The sequence below is a fragment of the Hyperolius riggenbachi genome, chromosome 1 (assembly GCF_040937935.1).
Source record: "Hyperolius riggenbachi isolate aHypRig1 chromosome 1, aHypRig1.pri, whole genome shotgun sequence".
NCBI lineage: Eukaryota > Metazoa > Chordata > Amphibia > Anura > Hyperoliidae > Hyperolius > Hyperolius riggenbachi.
The window spans coordinates 251,335,240-251,357,705 of record NC_090646.1 but is presented as its reverse complement, the minus strand read 5'-3'; the positions used below and the strand labels follow the sequence as shown (position 1 = coordinate 251,357,705).

The window sequence follows — 22,466 nt, the reverse complement described above, 5'->3', positions numbered from 1 at the left end:
GCCCAGAGGAAACCCACGCAGACACAGGGAGAACTTACAAACTCCTTGCAGATAGTGCCCTGGCTGGGCACTATACAAAAGTACATCTCCTGATCACTCTCCCCCTATCCTTCTATGTAGGGCAGGATAGAATGCTCTGCAGAGAACAAACGAGCATGTTATTAGACAGATGTCGCCTGAAGTGATCACATATGATTGTTTCAGGACAGCAAAATTATGTGTACACAATAGCTTTACTATGATAAGTGGAAATAGAATAGAAGGGAAAGTGCTGCAGTTGCCAAGATCAACAAGATAAATGTGTTCTGTGTCGCAGCTAAACAAGCTAAATTACGATGGATGACTTCTTCAAGTGGACCTGAACTCTTGCACAAGACAGAAGGAAAATATAGAGAAATGCACCCTGGATATATTTAGAGAGTTTAGCCTGTTTAATTCCCCCTCATTTGTCTCATCACAAGTTGTAATTTGATCTCTCCCCTTGTCACATGACTGCCATAGCAGAGATGGCAGATAAGCTCATTTGAAAGCACAGAATGTTAACAATATGTCTGCTTCTATGAATCATGAAGTAGAAAAAGTGCAGATTTATTTTAGGATTTGTATCAGTTGTAACAAATAAATTGTTTTGTTTACAGGTTGTTATGCTGTTGTGTATCTTTTAGAGCAGAGAGGACATTGTGAGTTCAGGTCTGCTTTCACTATATGTGGTCAGCCAGCCGGGGATGCTTTCTATAGTCTTCTGTAATGCTACAGTGCAAAAATCTACAGCAAGTCTACCAGATTTCATAGTAAATAGTTATGCTGCAAACTAGCCTTCTGGTTCTCAGACCGAGAGTCTTTATTTGGTAAGGGGCACCTTTAAATCCAAGAAAGCTCTCACAGTACATTTCTAAATTTATTTAGCGCTTTTGTGCTCAAGTGGCATATCTGAATCATTTTTGTTCCACAAAATCAATAATATGCCCTCCAGACTGAATGAGAGTCCTAGCACCGTATTTACATATATTTGTATTCCAAGTGTTTGCAAAGCAAATCCTGGTGGAATATGAAGGTGCAGTGTTTTGACTGCGCAGATAAAACTCAAAATACCAGAAGCAACGCACAGCAGAATGAACTAAAGGCGACGAGAGCTATGCCAGAACATTAAAGTCACTGAAGCTACTGCTGAGATCCTCCGAGCTGTCTCGCTGGCTGACTGTAAGGATCCCAGTCATTAAAGTACATTTGCCTGTGTTTATTTGTCCCCGGCACAAATGTTCAAGAACTCACTCCGAAGACTGTTTTTTTGCTCAAACTCCCTCCAATAAACAAATACTATTTATTCGGCCTGGGAATAAAAATGATGCTCTAGTTATGTTTATTATACCCAGGGCTCTTCGCAGGGGTCGAAAACATTTATTTTGAGAGAGTAATTTGCATCATTTAAGAAAAATAAGAAAAGTTATAAGCAGCAATGACATATAGGTACAGTAATAGAAAGACATGGGAAAATAGCAGATATAAATAAAAAAAAACCTAAGCACCATATACAATTTGTTTATACATTTAATAACCTAGCTGGGTAAATATACAGGGTAATGCAGCATAGCAAAGAAGTGGCCACTAGCTAAACATTGCTGAGGGCAAGGAAATATCTAAGCAATATCTGCTCATAAAGCTATAGGTATTAGGTAAGTAAACTACTGAAGCATAGCAATTTGGAAATGAATACCGTATGTACTTGCATATAAGCCGACCCGTGTATAAGCCGAGGTACCCACTTTTCCCTAAGAAAACAGAAAAAAGTGATCAACTCCCGTATAAGCCCCCTCCCCAACATAGCCCACTCCACAAAAGCCAGATGTGCCCCCAGTACAATTCATCCCCTCTCCCTATAGCCAGATGTGCCCCAAGGATACAGCTGTATCTCAAGATGCTACACAGGAAGAATTCCCGGTCATTGCACAGTTGAAAGGTTGCTGGCATGTTCTGCCTCACATTCTGGGGGACACAGGTAGTCTTGTGCAGCGCACTCTGCAACCATGTTGCAGGGGATGGGGGGCACGGAAACAGCAGGGAGACAGATTGCAAGAGCAGGATTACTAGTGCACAATCCATGCGCTCCGATGCCGTAACAAAAAGTGCCCCACCATCTGGTCTGCTCCATTGACTCGCATATAAGCCGAGGGGGTAACTTTTTAGCACATTTTTGTGCTGAAAAATTAGGCTTATACTCGAGTATTTACAGTAATCTGCCAAAATAATTAATTCTTTCTCTGCAGTACTGCAATTCTGATATTTCACCAACACAGTTCATTTAGTGCATACAAGTGAATTCAGTGATGATACCAGAACACCATTAAAGTGAAAAGACCAGCAGCCTAACATGAAAAGACCAGCAGCCTAACAGAATAATAAACATACTTCTTTATTACATTGTCCAAGCTAGTTTCAGCACCAGAGCTCTCGGTACACCGCATTGCAATGTCAATGTCTTAAAGCGGATCCAAGATGAAAAATTAACTATAAAAAGTAACTTGACTATATATCTTATCTAAAGTTTAGATAGTTTACACAGCAAATCTACTGTATCTGCAAACAGCTTCAACAGTTTATGATTATTGATTCCTGTGATACAATGAGGGCAGCCATGTTCTGTTTGTCACAGTACACAGGCAACCTGATAGCATCTCAGCCCTAAGCCTCCCCTCCTCCCCTCTGCCTCTGAAATCTATGGCTAGTAACCTCCTCCTCCAGCCCAGACTGAGCTCCCATAAGCACTTGGTACATGAGTCTGAAAATGCCAAGGCTCTCTGAAGCTGTGGGCGAGGCTTGTTTAGTTTATAGAGAATTAGAGTATTAAAACAAAACAAAAAAAGTATTTGGCTTGAGGAATGGCCTGTAAACTATATGAAAGAAGCACAATTATGCAATGAGTAAAAGTTTATCTCGGATCCACTTTAAAGAGCTAACAAATAGTCTGACCCTTCATGCCACCCATAATTCCCTTCCCCAATGTAAATTACTATTCCCTGTCCAGGTTCTAGCTATGTATTGTGATCGGGGGGGGGGGGGGGGGGGATGTTGCAATGAGAGAAAGTCCCTAGATTTATTGACTGGCATAGGTAATAAATGAAGTGATGTGGATATTGACAAATGGAAATTCAGTTATTTGGCTACTTCTGTTAGATTCCTTTAAATTGGGATGCACGCTCTATTAGGGATATGATGGAACAGCGTTGTTGAAAATTTTAAATCACCCTGTGTGTTTTTAAAACATACCTGTTTTTAATTTACCAATATATCCACTTTTGTTTATTGAATCTAGGCCAGACAATATTTGTCCTTCCAAACTGTTGAAAGCATTGTGAAGTTAAACCATGGAGAACCTTCACTTTGCTCTCATTGGCTGTAGAATGACTAAAGATTAAACTGATAGCAGTGTGCAATGAGGTAGAATATAAGGATTACATCAACAATTCAAGTATTTATACTAGCATTTGGTTCAATTTAAATTAAATATTTCATTTTGGATTGGTACTCACAATCTCTCTCTCTTGAACATAACACCAATATCTCAGTTTCTTCTTACCATCCTCCATTGATGCCTTTCTATTGTCTATCTCTGTTGGGTTCTCTTTTTTTAGGAGAACTGTAGTTGCCACCATTTCTTTATATCAGTAGACATGTAATTGAATGTATTTAAAAGCAAGTTGCATGACTGACTTATACTAGGGGGAATAGTGGTATCCACCATGCCACTGGAACCTGAAGAAAAGATAGTAGATGAACCAGATGGGGAGACTGAAGACAGACTATACATATCTTTCTTGAGTACCATAAACAAGAAATACAGGTCAGGTGAACAATCTTGGTGTTTTCTTATAGCAGGTTTATATTACAAAAGTATTGAACATGCTGTATATTTAGAAAAGATTTAATGCAATCTCTTCATCAAATAGTCCAGAACTACTGTTCTAGCCTTTTCCTAGGCCTTTTTCACTGGACTAAAGTTAATACACTACATGTAGCATTTCAGGTTCACAAGAATAATATGCCACATACCATCTTCTGTTAAATCATAATTTGTATTTCAAATTTTAATCTGTAATTCCACTTTTGATAAAAATCTATATGATTTATAACTGTGCCATACAAACCATTCTGTAACTTATCAACTTGGCATCCAGAGGTTGTGTACACCTTATGGACCGGAACAGTTTTGACAGTTAAGCTATGTCCCTGTTGATTGTTGATTCAGCAACAAATTCATCATTACCTATGACAATCTTCTCAAGGCAATGAACGCTCAATCACACAAGGTAAAGCTCTAATGTATTTTGCTGGCCTGATCATCTGCTCATGCAGAAGCAGAACAGGTAGTGAAGTGGTGAGGACCAGAAACCATACTGCAGGGCTTGCAAATAGCAGTGATTGGAGAATAACTTCAAGAGGTACCAGAATGAAAAAAATATAGGCCAATTAAACACTGAAAATTAAACTGGCCCTTTTCTGAGACTTGAATTACACTTAAAAAATATTATTATCATTATTTTTTTTCAGTCTGCGGCTTTTTCAGTCTACAACTTTTTAATACTGGTAGAACTATGCTTCCATAAGAAAAGTGTTCCATTCGGTACACAGGAGTTCCTAGAATTCTCATCTCTTCATATTTGTCATTGGTTTATGGTATCGCAGCATCTTCAGACTTCAAGTGTACCTGAACTCTTGCACAGGGCACAAGGAAAACATAACAGAAATGCACCCTGTATGTAATGAAAGAGTTTAGTCTGTGTAATCCCCCTCATTTGTGTCTAAAGCCCATGCTCAACATGAAGCACAATTGTTAAACAACTTTTGTTGTGAAACAAGTTGAAACAGCTAAAAAAAAGTATTTTGTTATTGTTCAAAAAGTTGATAAGACTGATAAGAAGTCAATCCAACTGTTGGATTGACTTCTTATCAGTCTTATCAGCTTTTGGAACAATAACAAAATACTTTTTTTTAGCTGTTTCGACTTGTTTCACAACAGTGGGTGGGGGGATGCCGCTGCGCAGCGGCTATCATGTAGTGAGCCCAGGGCTCGCTACATGATTTAAAAAATACAAAAATTTAAAAAAAAGTGCTGCGCCCCCTCCTGGGCGATCTAATTGTATTGCCCAGAGGGTTAAACAAACTCCGGGACACGAGGGTTCAGCCTGCAGATGCAATAGTTTTGGGCTGCGGGAAGTATCGACCAATGCCAGGGGATAGAAGGCTGTTTCCCCCGAGAGAGCGATCTGGCCAATCTATCTTTCAGCGTTTACTAATTGTCGGAATTCGGATGAGTATCTATAAACGACCCAGATTCTCCATATTTTATTAAAATTTTCGGATCTGTTCTGAAGGGTGTAGACTGTGTTCTCTAAATCATAGATGAGGTCTAATTCCTTAACGATTTCTGAAAGTTGAGGAACCTTACTCGTCCCCCATGCTCTTAAGAGCACCGTCTTTGCCGCATTTAAAATATGTCTTACAACAGACCCTTTAAAGGATTTCATCTTCCAGGTATTTAGATTCAGTAGGTAGAATTGAGCAGTAAATGGAATATCTCTGCCTGACATCTCCCCGAGGATCACCTCAATCTTTTTCCAGAAGGGGCCAATGAGTGCGCAATCCCACAGGACATGAAGCAGCGAGCCAACAGCCATTTTGCATCTCCAACAATTTGGATCTCTCTCTGGGAATATATGTGCCAATTTGGCCGGGGTGTAGTACCATCGGGCCAAGATTTTGTAGTTTATTTCTTGTATTCGGGAGGCAACAGAGGCCTTATGAGCAAGAGTACACATCGTGCTTTTTTGTTATTCTGACATATTTTTGTAAGTTATAAAATATGTACTACTTTTGACTCATAATTCCAGACAGAAATGCAGGGAGGTTAATATTGCGGTCAATGCAGGGCCTATTTAACTAAAGCATCACCAGTGCTCAAATTACCTGCTCTGGTCTGAGACCTGTCTTGATGCTTGTTACAGCTCTGCAAAAACAGTAGTCTCCTGGCTGACATCAATATTTCTGACTTTATAAACCATACTGTGCTCTGTTTTACAAAACCATAGTGATGCTGGCGAGGGATTATTTTTTTGTAATTCAGAGGAACATCTGAAATTTGAAAGGCAAAACAGTATTTTGAGTTCTACTTAGAAAAGGAGTAAGCAGACAGTAGGAAGATTCCAGTTTTTTTCCTGAGCCACGAGCTTGGTTTCCTCACAAGTCAGCCCACTCTCCTTTGCTGTGCAATAAATAGCTAAATCAATACTTACCACTTTCAAGATGAGCCAGTAATATCGATAGTGTTATTATGATGTCTTGTAATTGCGATCTGTTGCTTTGTTCTTTTCACGATAAATGTCTAAGGTATATATATTTAACAGCAAATATGCTCTCTCTCTTCATTGTTATTTAACAATTTTCAGCTGTAGAAGGCGGTTTCACTATTTTCTTCTTAGTCCATTCTAGTTTATGTAGGTGAAGTGAATCCTTCTCTTATTTTAGATATTCAGCTACTTTATGTACACTGTTTCTTTTCTTGGTGTTGTTAGAGCCCTGTTGTTGTTGTTCAGTCACTATTCAGTCATGTCCAACTCTTTGCGATCTTGTGGACCAGAGCATGACAGGTCCCTCGGGTGTCCTCTAGTTAAACTAGACACATAAATGTTGCGTCATTTAAAGAAACTATAAACTGTCCATCATAAAAAAAGAAAAACCACCAATACCAGCTTTCCACAATTTTATTTAAATGTTAAGCTGTCCGTACAGCTATACAAATTCCCTTTTGATCAAGAAAAAAACAATAATACAACACTCCAACATCAAAAATACCAGAACAGTTCTGTCTGTACCTCTCACTTTCCACTTTGCACAGTCCAGTGACATCAGCTGTCTCACCCACAACGCTTTATATTAGGTACTCTAGCTAAGCTGTATTAGGTCATGTAATCAGATTTCTAAAATGGTACATTTACCCAGAAGGTTACATGAAAGATAACATTCTGACTCTTGATTAAAGAGCTGTCATTTGATATAGTGAAATCTATGTTTGAATATAAAATCTAGATCTATATTTGTAACATAAAATATCATCAATTTCGAAAAAAATGTCCAACCCATTGAATATTTTGTTCAATTTCGATGTTAAGGTCGCACATGGGCTCGAGTGTTCTACTGGAGAATACTCGAGCCCACATACGAGTGATTGACAGCGGCCCTCGGACAGGCACAGTAGAAGACGACGTCGAGGTCTACCTCTGCACCGCTGGGGACCCCGGGCCGGCGGCTACAAGCGGAGATGCGGCGAGGGACATGTCAGCTGCAAGGAGCTGGAGGAAGCCCCAGATAAGTAGATCTAAAGCAAAAAACACCTGGTGACTCCTTTAAGACGGTGGTTAAGCAAGGAAACCTGTGTATGGAGATGGTTAAAAGATTAGCTTTGGACATAGTCAAGAGAGCCGTTAGTGTTAGGAGTGTGGATGACAAATGGGTTTCAAACATTTGTGGCAACCTTAGTAAAGACAACAGTAAGGGCAAAACAAAACACCAGACCACAGTATAAAGAGGAGAAACCAAAAACTTGAAGCATCATAGGAAGATCCTTAACAAAATATGAAACCAGGTTTTGTCCCAATCCAATAATAAAGAGACCTTTGACCACCATACATGTAGGATCAGGTAAGGTGGTGTCTTTGCACCCCCTGGAGTACCCATTGACATCTCCTGCTCTGGCAGCACCAGTTATTAACCACTTCACCTCCAAGGGTTTTTTCCCTTAAAAAAACAGAGCAATTTTTACCTGTCCAACAAGACATTGGTCCTGTGGTTCTTCTGTTTGGCCTTTCTGCACACATATATTGATCTATAGACTTACTAGCCTTGTGTTATGCAGTGCTAATTAGCACTATTGATGGTGCTTGTCCAATCCTTCAGCTTTAACAATTTTCACCTGTCAACGCTCCTTCCATTCATTCACCTATAACTTTATTACTACTTATCACAACAAAACAAATCTAAATTTTGGTTTTCTGCCACCAATTAGGCTTTCTTTGGGGATACTTTTTGCAACAAATTATTTTATTCTAAATGTGTTTTAACAGGAAAAATAAGAAAAAAAAATTGAAAAACTTCATTATTTCTCAGTTTTTGGCCATTATAGTTTTAAAATAATACATGCTACCGTAATTAAAACTCACACATTTTATTTGCCCATTTGTCCCAGTTATTGCAACATTTAACATTTTTCCCTAATGCAATGTATGACACCATTATTTTTTGTGGAAATAAAAGGTACATTTTTTCAGTTTTGCGTCCATCCCTAATTACAAGCACATCATTTATAAAGTAACAGTAATATATCCTTTTGACATACATATAAAAAAAAGTTCAGTCTCTAAGGTAACTATTTAGGTTTTTTTTTATTGTATTTTTTTTACAAAGTTTTTTGGGGGTAACTATTGGGGTGTGTGGAAGATAAGGGGTTATTGGCGGCAGTCATTCACACAGGGACTTAGATCAACTGCGTTCCTATTCATTGATCTCCTGGCTAACGATTGGTGAGGGTAACGATCACGGGAGTGGGGGGGGGGGGTTGTTGAGCAGGAAGGGATGTAGTAGCTATGTCCCTGCAAGGAGATATGGGATTTTGCAGGGATGTAGTTACTCGCCCCGGGGGAGGAGAAGTGGTTAAGGTATATTAAAAATGCATTAAGAAAAAATAGTTCTGAAAACGCATTCAAAAATGCATACAGTATAAGTACAAGCATTTTTGTTTGTTTGTTTTCCTGTGATTTTGGCAACAAAGCACAGTGTGGACAGGCCCTCACTCTGCAGGTCAGGTCTCAACAGTCTACTGTAACCTCAAAGGGAACCTTAACTGTCGAGGAAAAAAAAGTTTCACTTACCTGGAGCTTCCCAAAGCCCCCTGCAGCCGACCTGTGCCTTCGCAGCTCCTCAAGTGTACTAGCCGGCGGCTTATGTCTGTTTTCGGCCGACTAACAGTCGGCTCCCGGCAACGTGTCCTCTTCTTCGCCTTCCCCGCCGTCAAGCATGTGCAATCGTACTGGGTTTTTATCTTGAACAGTTAAGGTTCCCTTTAACCAGAATGGACACTCTTTTGAGTATGGTTAGTGCTGATTTTGAACAGAGAACAAAACTGGGCTGCAAGAAAAAGGCCATTGATACCATCAAGGTACTTTTTTAAATATATTTAGCAGTTTTTTAAATGGTAATAAACAGCTTCATTCAGAAAATACAAATGCTTAACATCTGCATTATAAGTGCCAGTTATGTAAAAATCTGTTTACACTAGAATAATTTAATTATACAGTACATGCAAATAATGGTCTCTATACTTTTTAATTCATTTTAGAAAAAGAAGTCACTTGTAGGAGTGACAAAATGTTTTCTAAAAGACAAAAAGTTGTCCAGTTTCATCTACCCTATTTTTTATGAGTATACCATGGCCTAGATGCATGAGAACCTTCCATAATGTATCCATTATGATGTTTTAGAAGCCTTACAAATCAGGTAATTATTCTGTGCAATGTTTGGTTCCGTTTCATTGTGTTGCAGACAGTGAAATATGCTGCCATGAAATTAAAACTTGTTCTGGTTCAATCTACAAGCTTTTAAAAGTGAATGCTTATTGTTTCTTCTTGGTGCTGTTCTTGCTGTTTACAAAGGAGAATGAGTTTTTTGGGAGATTGAGATAAGAAAAGATATGCTGTATAAACATTTTAAGGTGTTTTTTTTTTATTTACCCACTACTTCAGAGCCTTGTACAAATAACACACTGGGCATTTATTTTCCAAACAGCCACATAATACCACCTATGTTGCAAGCTTTGAAAAGACAGCACTATACAACCATGCAATCAAATTACAGTGCAGAGAGCTGTTAAAGAGGGACTTTAACCCAGGATTGAACTTCATTCCAATCAGTAGCTGATACCACCTTTCCCACAATAAATCTTTACCTTTTCTTAAATAGATCATCGGGGACTTCTGTATGGCTGATATTGTGGTGAAACCCCTCCAACAGTGTGATGTCAGGACCATGGTCTTGACGGCTTACTGTGTAACCTCATTGCATTGTGGGAAATAACGGCTGTTTCCAACTGCCAAGCAAGCTATATCTCCATTTGCATCTGTTTGTTTACTGAAAAGTCTATTCACAGAGATCACCTGACAAGACTAAAGATGCAGCCACCAGTTATACATGTCACAATGTAAATCAGGGAGAGGAAAGATTTTACAATGGGCAAACAATGACTAAATAATTTATAAATGAAAATTAAAAAAAAAAGCTATTTAATTCTTTGTTTTTTTCAGCACAGTTCCTATTTAAAATGTACTTGAACTGACATGTGACATGGTGAAATGAACATAGGTACATATAGTACTAGCCCTGCAGGAAATTAGCTAAAGTACCTTTATATTATCCTGCACTGCAAGTGTTAAAAAACTAGTGCTGTTATAATTTTACTAACATTGAATTTGATGAATAAAAATACTGGTTACATAGTTAAGAGAAAAAGAAAGAAAGAAAAGGGAAAGGAAAAAATAAATCAGGGAAAGGAAAGATTTTACGATGAGGAAATGTGACTAAATAATCTATAAATATTGTAAAAAAAAACAAAACTAGTGCTGTTACCTATGCAGATGAGACTGTCGAACAACAAGTCGAATGCAGCCCGATGTCCCCCAAAAAATAAATAGAAGGCAAAACACTGCTGATAACATTTTAGTGCTGAAAAATTCAAAGGGTCATCACTTCTTAACCACTTAATGACAAGCTGAATAAAAAAAGGTCCTGCTAGAGCCTCTTAATGGCTCCAGGACATTTTTATAAGTCAGGCAGTGCTGCTGCCGCTGTGCGCGTGCGTGCGAGTTAGGTTAGTATGTAATATTCATTTGCAGCTACATCATTTGTTTATTTTAAATAATTCTACTTGCTTCAGTTTCCCTTTAAGAATGTAGAGACCCTGTTCTGTTACTACTGTTCTACTTATTACTAATGTACATACAATTTACTATCCCATATGTTTTTGTTCAGGTTTTCTTTAATTGCTACTATACACTACTAACTGCATTTTTGGTCATACAAAATATCCCTGATAGAAATTCAGTTATCTCACCACTGTACACCCCTTGCTATTGATAAAAGTTTAGTATAAATCTGTTTTGAGGTTGATTAGAACTTGATGCAGTGCAAAGCTATACCATTTATGATTATATAACACTCCTTCCTCACCCATTTTCTCCTCACTACTGCCACATCCTGCGGATAAAAAATATTTTTTTATCAACTGTCTTTAGACTAATATTCCATTAAACAATTAAACTGAACCTAAAGTGAAATAAATGTGTACAGTTTACTTACCTGAGGCTTCTTCCAGGCTCCTGTAGTCCTCTTGATCCCTCACCGTCATTCTGTTATGTTCATTCATTCGCTGTGCCTCTCCGAAAGCTTTCCAGCTGGGCAGGTTGTGAGCTTCTGGGCATGCGTGGCCACAGCTGCACACGCCTTCTCAAGTGCGCATTCAGCACATGCACAGTTGCAGAACGATCCCAGTCGCGGGAGCACGATCAAGGAGATGGGCCGCCTAGGTCCGCACATGCAGCATTTGGAAGGGACAGCTGCTGAATGCAACAGAGCGGAATTATGGCGGGGAACCAGGAGCACTACAGGGTGCTGAAGGAAGCCCTAGGTAAGTTAAACTGGCCACATTTATTTCACTTTAGGTTCCCTTTGATTTAGAAAGTCCTATTTTTTAAATATATTTTCAGTTGATTCAAGGTTTTCATCAAATTAAACAAGATAAGTCTAAAAGAGCATTTATATCACCAAAAAGATGACAATGCTTACCCCAGAGTAACTTGGAATTTGTCAGATAGACTCGTTTATTTTGAGTGGATAATTTAAAGGACATGAGTGGATGTCCACATAGTCACGAGACATTCTAAATAGAATAGTAATATACAGTAAAATATGCTGCAGAGTCTTTACTTAGCGCTAACTGAATGTACTTCTGAATATAGCAATGTGAGGTCACAAGCATTATTGACCCTTTGACCACTGATAAAGCTTGCATACCCACCTCATTAAGCCTTAGCTAGCCCATTCCTCTACATTCATTTCAGTGATGCTCCATTTGCTCAGTGGGGTTTATTGGTAGGCATTACTGAGCTTGCTCTCATATGATCCCTTGAACACAGTATCACATTAGTGGAAATGGACTGACTCTACTCTGGTATGTTTTATCCGGGGATGATAGTGCAGAGGCAAGTGTGGTTATGCAGAAAAGTGGAGTCTCAAAGGACTTTGCTTTCTCTCTTCAGTTGCTTTGTGAAATCTGACTTTCCATGACCTCATGGTCTGTTTATAAGTCAGTGCTTCTTTCAGAACTTGTATGGACATATTCATAGCTTTATGAATGCTGTCTATCCATCTTTACTATAGCCGATTCTGTTTACTTTTTCCTATATTTTTCTCATACATTTTTATATATGTTCCCCTATAATTTTTCTCTGGCATCACAGTCTTCTATAGTGATCTTGCCTTTTGATTATGTGTCCACAATATACATTTTTTCCTAGTAAGTAATTTGGATGTACTTGTACCAAGTGTTGGATTACTTTGCAATCTAAGGTTTTTTTTGTTATTTTCTTCAATATTCCATTTAAAGGGCATCAATGGATCACTAATGAGAGTGCTAATTTAACTCTATAGGCAGAGTGTGTGTGATTATCCAAAAATATGTGTATTTCCCAACAAGTCTTTTTTTCCACAAATGATCAGAAAGAGGAGTCAGTATAATAAAGAGCTAAAAATTACAGTAATGTTAGTTACGCACCTATGATTAGCAGTATTTTAATTCAGCCTTCCATTTGAAATGTAAGTGCTGCTCAATGGGTGCAGCCCTGGACATTGTACAGCCATCCTCCTACACCAAGTCTCCAGAAGGTGTTAGGCTAGGTTCACACTCAGCAGCATCCATTGAGATGTTCACACTCACCACTGTTTTGCATTCGGCCTGCCACTGCAGACATTGTCACCACCACCATTCAAGTCCTCGGAGCCCGACAGAAATATAGGGCTACCGAATAGATCAGTGGGAAACCTAGCTAGAAATAGGCAAGATTTATATAGATCAAGTAAATATCACAGATCTTCCTGTGATACTCTGTATTTGGGATGTGGGGGGAGGCTGGTTGAGTATGAGATGACTGGCCACTATGTGCAGGGGGGAGTTGGGAGGTTGATCTGAAGACAAGCCCTCGATAATTTTGCTGCAGCATGCTAGATTTGTGGCTGAGTTGATGTTCACAATAAATCAGCCTGGAGCACTGACAAGCCGCTAATTAAATTGATGGTAAAAAAAAGTTAAACTTTATTAGCAGTAGGGCTATATAATATATAACATTTTGTCCCAAATATATACCAATATAAAAGAATACAGTTATAGTTAAAATTGCCAAAGTCTGACAAATTTTCTGAATAGTCCATGCCATGGATCCTCTCAGAGCCTCTCTCACTCATACAAACTAATTTCTTGCACTGATAAGGACTAAATAGGCATCAAAATTTACCTTCTTTGCCGTAAATTGTGGCATTTATAATATAGGTTTGGAGGGGGATATTGTAGGCACCAGCAGCGGAGATTAGGGTTAGGCACCGGGAGGGGGGGGTTCTTAGAGTTAGGCACTGGGGGAGGGTCTTAGGATTAGGCACCACCAGGGGGGATAAGAGTTTGGCATCGGTAGAGGGTTCTGTGTGCGAGTAGGGTTAGTTTTAGCCATAGTAAAATATTGGTTAACATTACCGATACTTTACTACCGGAACCCAGCAGTAGAATATCGCTAATAGTAGCGATATTCTTTTAGCGGAAATCCCCTGCGTCCTTTTTTCCATGTGCCTTTTTCCATGTAAGAAGTATATGTATGACACCACTCTCACAGCACAAACCTAAGGAAGAATTGAACTTTTACATTTTGATTTGGGAGTTCTAGTTTCTTTACATTTTTGTGTGAGCTGTTTTATTATCATTAATTTATTTTTTGCTGCTTTGAAGAAATTTACACTTCTTCATATGCACTAAAAAGATGTCAGGAATATTGTCTACAAGTGGCTTATGAGAAATATGGGCCTGCTTAAGAGCACTTGCCACTTACAGCTTTAATTAAATATCTGTATGGAATCTCCAAGTAATTGGTGTAGCTGAGCTCTGAGTCAGTGTTGGGTAACCTGTAATTTTGGGACCTCATATGTGGCATCTGACTCTTCAACAGAGCTGCGTTTGGGAGATTACATTTTCTGAGAAAAAAAGTAAACCACCGCTGAGCTTTCCAGCTGCGAAACTCCATTCTATGTACAGATTTAGTAGCACTTTTCAGTGACATGCCAACAGTAACATTACTGATTTATTATAAACTATGATCCACTGATAGCTGAGCAGCAGACACTTGGCTTGTCTTTCTGTCAGCCAGCATGAAAATGGATATACATGTTACATAGAGATCAAGGGCAACAAACTCTATTTGATGATCACACACCCACAAAACAAAATGCTGTAATAGCAGTTCACATATAGTAATCAGTCAGTAGCCTGGCGGATATATATCTGCCATGAAAATAACCTGCACCTAAGCATAGCCCAGTTATTGGTATGTTTTAGCATTTACTGAACTGTGAGCACATATATTAAAACAACCTCTACAGATGAAAGATTTCTTTCTGCTTGTTGAACACTTTTTGTATAAAACTAAAAACTCACATGTGCTCAATCACCAAAAAAGGGAACCTTCTGCTTTAGAAACAAGCGCAGGAATATTCATTGACTTTTCTGTCTTTCTTAGGTCTAAGCTGGATGGTTCAAACCTTGAATTATTTGAAAGTGTTGGTGTACTAATTTGCGATATTGAACCCAGAAACACTGCACTTCAGCACCTGAAGCAGTGGACAGGGTCGGGAGACGTCACTTACTGGCGGTTCACGTTGTGCTTCACGGGACTCTGATGCTGCCTTCTTCTGGCATTGAAGGAGGAAGTGTCAGAGTTATGTGAAGCAGGACATGGACCGCAATTCCGTGACCCTGTCCACTAACTTGGGTGCTGAAGTGCAGTGTTTGGCATAATTTGGGTTTCTAAATGCAGGATTCCAAATTCAGACACCAACACTACTATTTGAACACTGGGGCTACTTAAGCTTATGGCTATACATCTGGTGGAGTGACATTTTTTTGCACCCCCCTTGCACTAATATATAGAATAACCCATATCATTTATTGTAAGGTTTTTAGAGAGCATTTGATTTGGGACTAACAATTTCTGCCCAGTTTACTATTCTGCACTGAACTGAGATTCTGATAAGGTACTGTAGAAATCCCTTTTCTGTAGAAACTATGATACATAAAGCTTTATAGTAAAAAATAAATCCTGCTATAACCCTGATTTTAGAATGTGCAACAACCTAGTGAACATAGATTACAATCTGAGCAAATTTGCTCCTATTACATTGGGAACCACTTGCTAAACTGGTCATACACTGGCCGATTTTTCAGTCCAGTTGAACAGGCCATTCCGTCATTTCAACCTAAACTGATTGACCAAATGTGTTTAAAAGAACCTCAATCACTAGGATAATTATCACCAACCCTTTGAGATCTCATGATCTAGTTCTGGTTTTGGTGTCATGTACACATTTGCTTATCTTCTCTCTTCTTCTTCTTCAGATAGATGTGTTTATAATTTCTGACAAGTCTGATCTGAATTTTTTTGATTTTCTGATAATTTCTATACAACTGGATCAGAAAAAAGATCGGAAATCAGATCGGACCTGGCGGAAATTATTTTTCAACCCATTTATCTGATGGAAAATTACATGGTGTATTCCCGGTCTTACTGCAAATTGTACCATGCATACAAGGAGGAGGTAGTTTAATATTGGGGAAAGGGATCTTATATAAAATCTTAAAGTCCCATGTAAAAATGCCGCTCAGATATATTCCGCTTGCCAGGTTAATAGGGTTAAAATGTTAAAACATCCATGAAGACATATTTTCATGAAATAAAACCTGGTTTTAAAAAAACCTTTGTTAAATTTCATGGCCTTTATTTAATATTTTATTTTCTTCTGCTATTTGACTATATTTATGTTCTTCTGATCTGTACACGTTTGTCTTCATCTTTATTTGTTCTCCTTTCATCTGTTTTGCCTGTCTGCAGCTGTGTTCTTTTTCTTCTGTTTTTCTTCTATTCTTGGAGACCACTGCGGTGCTATCCGTTCTCACTGCATCTCACTGTAACACTGACTGTCTCTTGCTACCCCAGCCTGCAAGGGAGGAAATGGGTCAGTAAGGGTTTGGTAGTTTACAATGTGTTTTGTTTTTATTTTTTTTTTAAATAAGTAACATTGCAGGGATTAAAAATATTGGGAAAAATGTTTAGCAAAGTGGTAAGATTATTTACAGCATAAAATCTACTACCACAAAAAAGTAGCATAACAGCATTCAAACAGTTAAACACAGCACTATTCTTCAGTGGAAAGCTCCATGCTTCACTGGGCAGCTTCTGGCACCATCCACATAGGTGATACAATTATCTTTTGTTGACATTCCTTTGCCAGATACATTTAGTAAACATTAGCAAACTGCAAGAACTGAGCTGTACTGAGCTGAGAAGCAGAAAGAGCTGAAAAGTGATCACAACATATGTTTTGATATATAAATACAGCAGCTATGCAATAAAATGCAATGAAGTTGGGGTTATATGCAGAGCGCTCAACAATATCTCATATCTACTTTAAACTCAGTTTTGGCTTTTATTGTTTTTGATATATTGATCCTATGAGGACATTATAGGGATTGCATGCATATATGTAAACTGAGTTTAAAGTAGATATGAGATATTGTTGAGCGCTCTGCATATTACCCCAACTTCATTGATTATGCAAAGTGATACACACACTTTTTATGCAGGAAACCAATAGAGCTAAAGTGTAGTAAGGTGATTAGTAATTTGATGTTAGAACGAGGAGCGCATTTGTGGGCAACTTTTCCATTTAAAATAAAATGCAATGGCAGCATTCAGAGCAGACAGTATTACAAAAAAGCAAATATGATAGCTGTATGGGTAATAAAAAGTAGGAAAACACATTTTTATTGAATGTTATATCACAGTTTTATCCCACTGTAAATATCCTAACTTAATTTGATATGCTTCTGCAGCAACACTGGTAGCTGGTGAGCGAGGAACATGTTGTGAAATTGTGTTCTGCCATCTTGGTCAGGTGTGCATACATAGGGCCATTTTTTTTGTCTAATAAATTTCCGTTTTTCAGAAATCATGGCATTTTGTCTCCTTGGTGTGCTCAGTGTATTTGTATTAAATCACTATTTTTTTTTTTTTTTACCAGAAAACCAATGAGCAGTGTTAGAAAAGATCAAAAACTTTTTGGGGATGTAACCATCTATTGTATATATATGTCTGCAAAACATTAGAGTTCTTCTTTGATAAATCGGTATCCAAAGGTGGAGGCAATCATCAAGCAGGAAATTAAACGTATTTATAAGCTTAATTAGCACATTAACACCGTAATCTACACTGCTGTTATACAAATCATGCCACCATTTTTATAATAGTCACAGATGCTCATTAAGGTATACTGTAACTGCGCTGGCTAGATTAACTTTCGCCTTAAAGTTACTTCAGAATTACATCCTACAAGCACCATGTAACAGCAGCTGTGTATCAACAATAGTCTGTTTACCAATGTTTTGGGGGCCTCCTTCAACAGCCAATGCCATAGATACTGTAACTGCTTAGTTTGCCTATGCTTACAAACATCCCAGGAATTATGGCTGTTGTAAACATTGCATGTCCCAAAATACGGCATAGTGCTGTGGTTACAATTGAATTCTTGCTTATATAATCCAGTGTATTCCATCTGTGCCCAGAAATAAATTTACTTTATCACTTGGTGGAGCCCTGGTGGCAGTGATAATGTAAAACCTGACTATTACTAAAATGTGTGAGGACAGACTGGGCTTCTTTGGGTGTTTTAACATCGTCTTGTCTCTCTCACCAGGATGTGTTAAATAATTTGGGCTCATGTGAATTGGATGAAGACGATCTTATGCTTGACCTGGAGTTTACAGAAGAGCAAAATCTCCGCAGAGGTAACCAGAATACCATTTTGCTTATTCAGAGAGCAATCAATGCAGTTTGGTCATAATATAGTTTTGTTAGTAGCAATGCTATCATTTTTATTTATTTATGGTTTCTACTTTAACAGTTATTAAATGGCCTCATATACGTCTTCATTCTGATAAATTTCATGATCTACATTTTTATTCTAAAGGGTTAGGCAGGGAGGTATGGATGATTTGAAATAACAGTTGCACACTCATTTTGTAGTGTATGTGTAGCTTGGGTGTTGCCATTAGACAAATTGAAGAAAATCAAATGAAAACAAAAAATAAAATGATTCCGAAAACGTCTCTGTGTTTGAATGACAGAATGGCCCGTTTCAATAAAGGTGTTATACACAAACACACGATGCTCTGTCGACCACATCTCCATTGTTACTGAAATTGCGGCTCCTGACGGACAGATAACCCCTCTCTTTATCCATCAAGGTTATCCCCTCCTTGCGTGGTGCCCCGTTCAAATCAACCATACCCCCTACCTAACCTATGCTATGGATTTTTGAAGGCAGACCTACCCTGGACGCCTCATTTCGTTGCATGGAGATATGAAGTGGCCTCCTCGGTCACCGGACCTGTCACCTTGTGACTATTTTTTATGGGGCTACCTCAAAGCACGAGTATATATAGACAAACCACGTTTACTTGAAGTCCTGAGTGAAACAATAACACAATAAATTCGAGTGGTTCCACATAAAATGCTTCAGAGGAGTATGGACAACTTTTCAACACATCTACAGGAGTGTATGGACAAAGTTTTCGTACTTAATCAATGTTTTAATTTTTTTTTCTTTTGATTTTCTTCAGTTTGTCTAATGGCAACATGCAAGCTACACATTGAAAAAATAAAATTTAAGTTTTGTGGAAAAATGATTATTGTTATTTCAAATCATCCATACCTCCCTGCCTAACCCTGTATTAAGCCATGAAAACTGTTTGTGTGAATAGGATTGCCATTTGTCTGAAAAACTTAAATGAACCATCTGCAGAAATACTCTGAATGCCAGGCTGTGCTGTAATTATGTGCTCAGTGATAATTATGCAAATATAATTACACACTCGGCTTCTTAAAGTCAGTGGTGGACTATTTGCACGGTGTGGAGTTTACCTTAATGTTGGTAATACACAATGAGTTTTTATGGCAGATTTCCAGGCCGATCGATTTTCTGATCTGTTTACTAATCTATTTATATTCACTTCTATGAGAAAATTGATCAGAAAAATGATCAAAATCATATTGGACCAGTTGGAAATTATCTATCGAGCCATCCATCTGCCAAAAAAACTCATTGTGTATTCCCAGCATAAAACAGCCATACTGTCCCAGGACAAGAAAAACACATATATTATTAGATAAATACTTGTTCTACTTACAGAACATATGTATTGTACTGCTGATGTTTTGATTTTAGTGAATTTTATATAGTAAATAAAGAGAAAACTGTTCCAGGCATTTTCCATCATTACTGCCTCTGACTGAAGCCAATCCTGATGTCATTCCCTCCTTTACTTTTTTTCTCCTAGAAACTTCACAGTCAATCTAGCTTGCTTTGTATACACATGTGAGCAAAGCATAGATCATATTTCAGCAGCTTCTCCCTTCTCAGCCTTGTGTCACACTGAACTGCCCTCAGCCAATCAGTGAGGAGCAGGAATGTGGGAGGAGAGATAACAAGCTTACCTCTCCTCGACAATGTATCAAACAGCCAGGCTGACTGAGATAAGATTTATTGCAGCAGCAATGCAGGGTCAGGTTGTAGACTGCATAATAAAGGCAGAGCAGTGGTGAATTTGAATTTGAATTTATGGCCGGCAGTCCTGCTTTAATATTTTCCTAGATTTTTTTTTTATAAAGTTTATTTTATATCCCAGAAGTTAGTCATTAAGTTATCCTTTTGGCCACCAATTTGTACATATATATGTACATACTGCACTCCACACTGAATCCTTGATGTCCCAATTGACAGATACAGTGCTGAACAATGTGGCTGTGGCTTATGTGTTTGTGTTTTATTACCTAATGCTTTTTTCTTAATGTGTTGTGATATTTTATTTAATTTTAATGTCTTATGAGAATAGTGGGGGCCACAATTTTGGTTGCTCCCTTATTAAGAGGTCCTCCAGGTTCCATAATTAGCCTCTCCATTTAACTATGTTCACCTTTTTGGGGCACACAGAGGTGTGGGAAAAGCCCTTGTGCCTCAGCATTGCGACAGAGGTACTGTGCAATAGTGGAAGGCTTTGCTGCTCTCCCTTGCAATGCAGAGCTAACAGCGTATTTGTAATGCTTTAGCCTAACAATGTTTGTACTCTTTAGCCTTTCCCTGTGCAGCCATCCTACGCAGTGTTATTTCATTGGCCAATTTATGCTGTAACAATGCAATAGGAGAAATAACAACCGGCGACCAGCTAGACTATGACAAAAAGTGAAGTTTGCCAGAGCAAATTATGAGTGCATGCTTCACACTGAGCTTGACTTTTAGAACAAATGGGCAATGCTAGAACATGCCTGCTGTCTAAATAATCATGATCAATATGTGGAAATGTTAAAGCTAAAGGATACTTTTCACTTCATTAGTCAGCAGCTGCAAAGCGGAATGGCGTTCTATTATTACATTACCAAATGTGTTTCTAGTCCAATTACACATTTTACAATGCAGCTACAGAATGCCTGAGTGATGTGTTGATTTCGACAATTTAAACGTCTTTTTGTCCCCAGCTAATGCGTTTCTGCGAGCGCGGGGTTGTAATATAAAGTATTTCAGCCTTGGAAAATTAAGACTCTTTTTTTAGCATAAAATTCTCAAATTTTCTTGTGTTTTTACATACAGCTAAAACATGATAGCAGCACTAAGTGTACCCTTTAACCCCTTTACTGCCATGAATGTGGTGCTGTCAGAAAGACCATAACTTTCATTGATAGCCATTACTGAGAGCCAACTCGTCAAGCCTGTCAATGGGTTACAACAAGCTTATTGCAGCATTAGCTCCTGCAAGCTTGTTTCATCACTAAACTGCCACTTTTGTCCTTTGTTTAGGGGTGGTTAGCTTTTCCAGCTGACCTCTATCAGCTGCTGCGGCCACTGCCTCCCTTCTCTTTTCCCATCTGCTTTCTAATGTGTCAGGATCCTGAGCATGGATCATCGGAATGGCAAGCGTGAATCATCATAGTGCTGAGTAGGAGATGAACCAGCATGAGCGCTCATGGTAGCTCATCTCCTAAACAATTCCTGGTTTTAATCATTGATTAGGAGCTCTGTCCTCCTGAACGCCGTCAGTAACAGGATAGTTTACATTTGAACAAACCTCTTTGTATCGGTAAAGTGACCCTGTCACCAGCCATGTACTGCCACATCAACATACAATAAAAAGTTAAGATGCAATTAAGAATCTTTTAACCCTAACTTAACCTGATATGCCACATACATTCCCCTAACTGTAACTTAACTCTTAAAGGACTTACGAGGCCAATCATTGAGAAAAAAATAAAAAAGTTAGCTACCTGCGTCAGCTTGTAAGGCACGGAGGACGCCGTCCACGCCCTCCGTGCCGTTCCGCCGGGTCCCCACCGCTCAGTAGCCCCCCGAACGGTCCCCGACCGTGCTGCCACGGTCGGGCTCTCCAGACTTTACAAAGATGGCAGCCGGAGCTGGCCGCGGCTGCGCAGTCCGAATAGCGGCGAGTGCGGCTGCGCAGCTCTAAGGCCAACCCCCCGATCCACGTAACAGGCTGTTTCCTGTAGCGTGGATCGAGGGGTTTGCCTTAGAGCTGTGCAGCCGCACTCGCGGCTATGCGGACTGCGTAGCCACGGCCAGCTCCGGCCGCCATCTTTGTACAGTCTGGAGAGCCCGACCCTGGCCGCGCGGTCGGGGACCATTCGGGGGGCTACTGAGCGGTGGGGACCCGGCGGAACGGCACGGAGGGCGCGGACGGCGTCCTCCGTGCCTTACAAGCTGACGCAGGTAGCTAACTTTTTAATTTTTTTTCTCAATGATTGGCCTCGTAAGTCCTTTAACTGATCTGAAATGTAACAATAACGCGTTTAAAATTGGCGCCACAAGAATTTGTCGCAAGCAAGTAGAACATTGGTAAAGTACAGATATTCTACTATGAATCTGTGAGTAATTCTAATTGTAAAATATCGGTAATCTTTACTGATATTTTACTGTGTCCTAAGCTAACCTTACTCTCACTCTTGATGTCTAACCCTAAGGAACCCCTCTCACTAATACCTAACTTTAAGGAC

General features: G+C 39.0%; 1 protein-coding gene across 7 annotated transcripts in view; it reads left to right on the top strand.

The window, feature by feature from the left end:
• CCSER1 (coiled-coil serine rich protein 1) overlaps positions 1-22,466 on the top strand; it is a 1,139,724-nt gene that overhangs the window by 309,453 nt on the left and 807,805 nt on the right. For all 7 annotated transcript variants that reach the window (XM_068232582.1, XM_068232600.1, XM_068232592.1 and 4 more), the window contains one exon: positions 18,103-18,193. In XM_068232582.1, the coding sequence (XP_068088683.1) occupies positions 18,103-18,193 (91 nt within the window). The remainder of the gene's footprint in view (positions 1-18,102; positions 18,194-22,466) is intronic.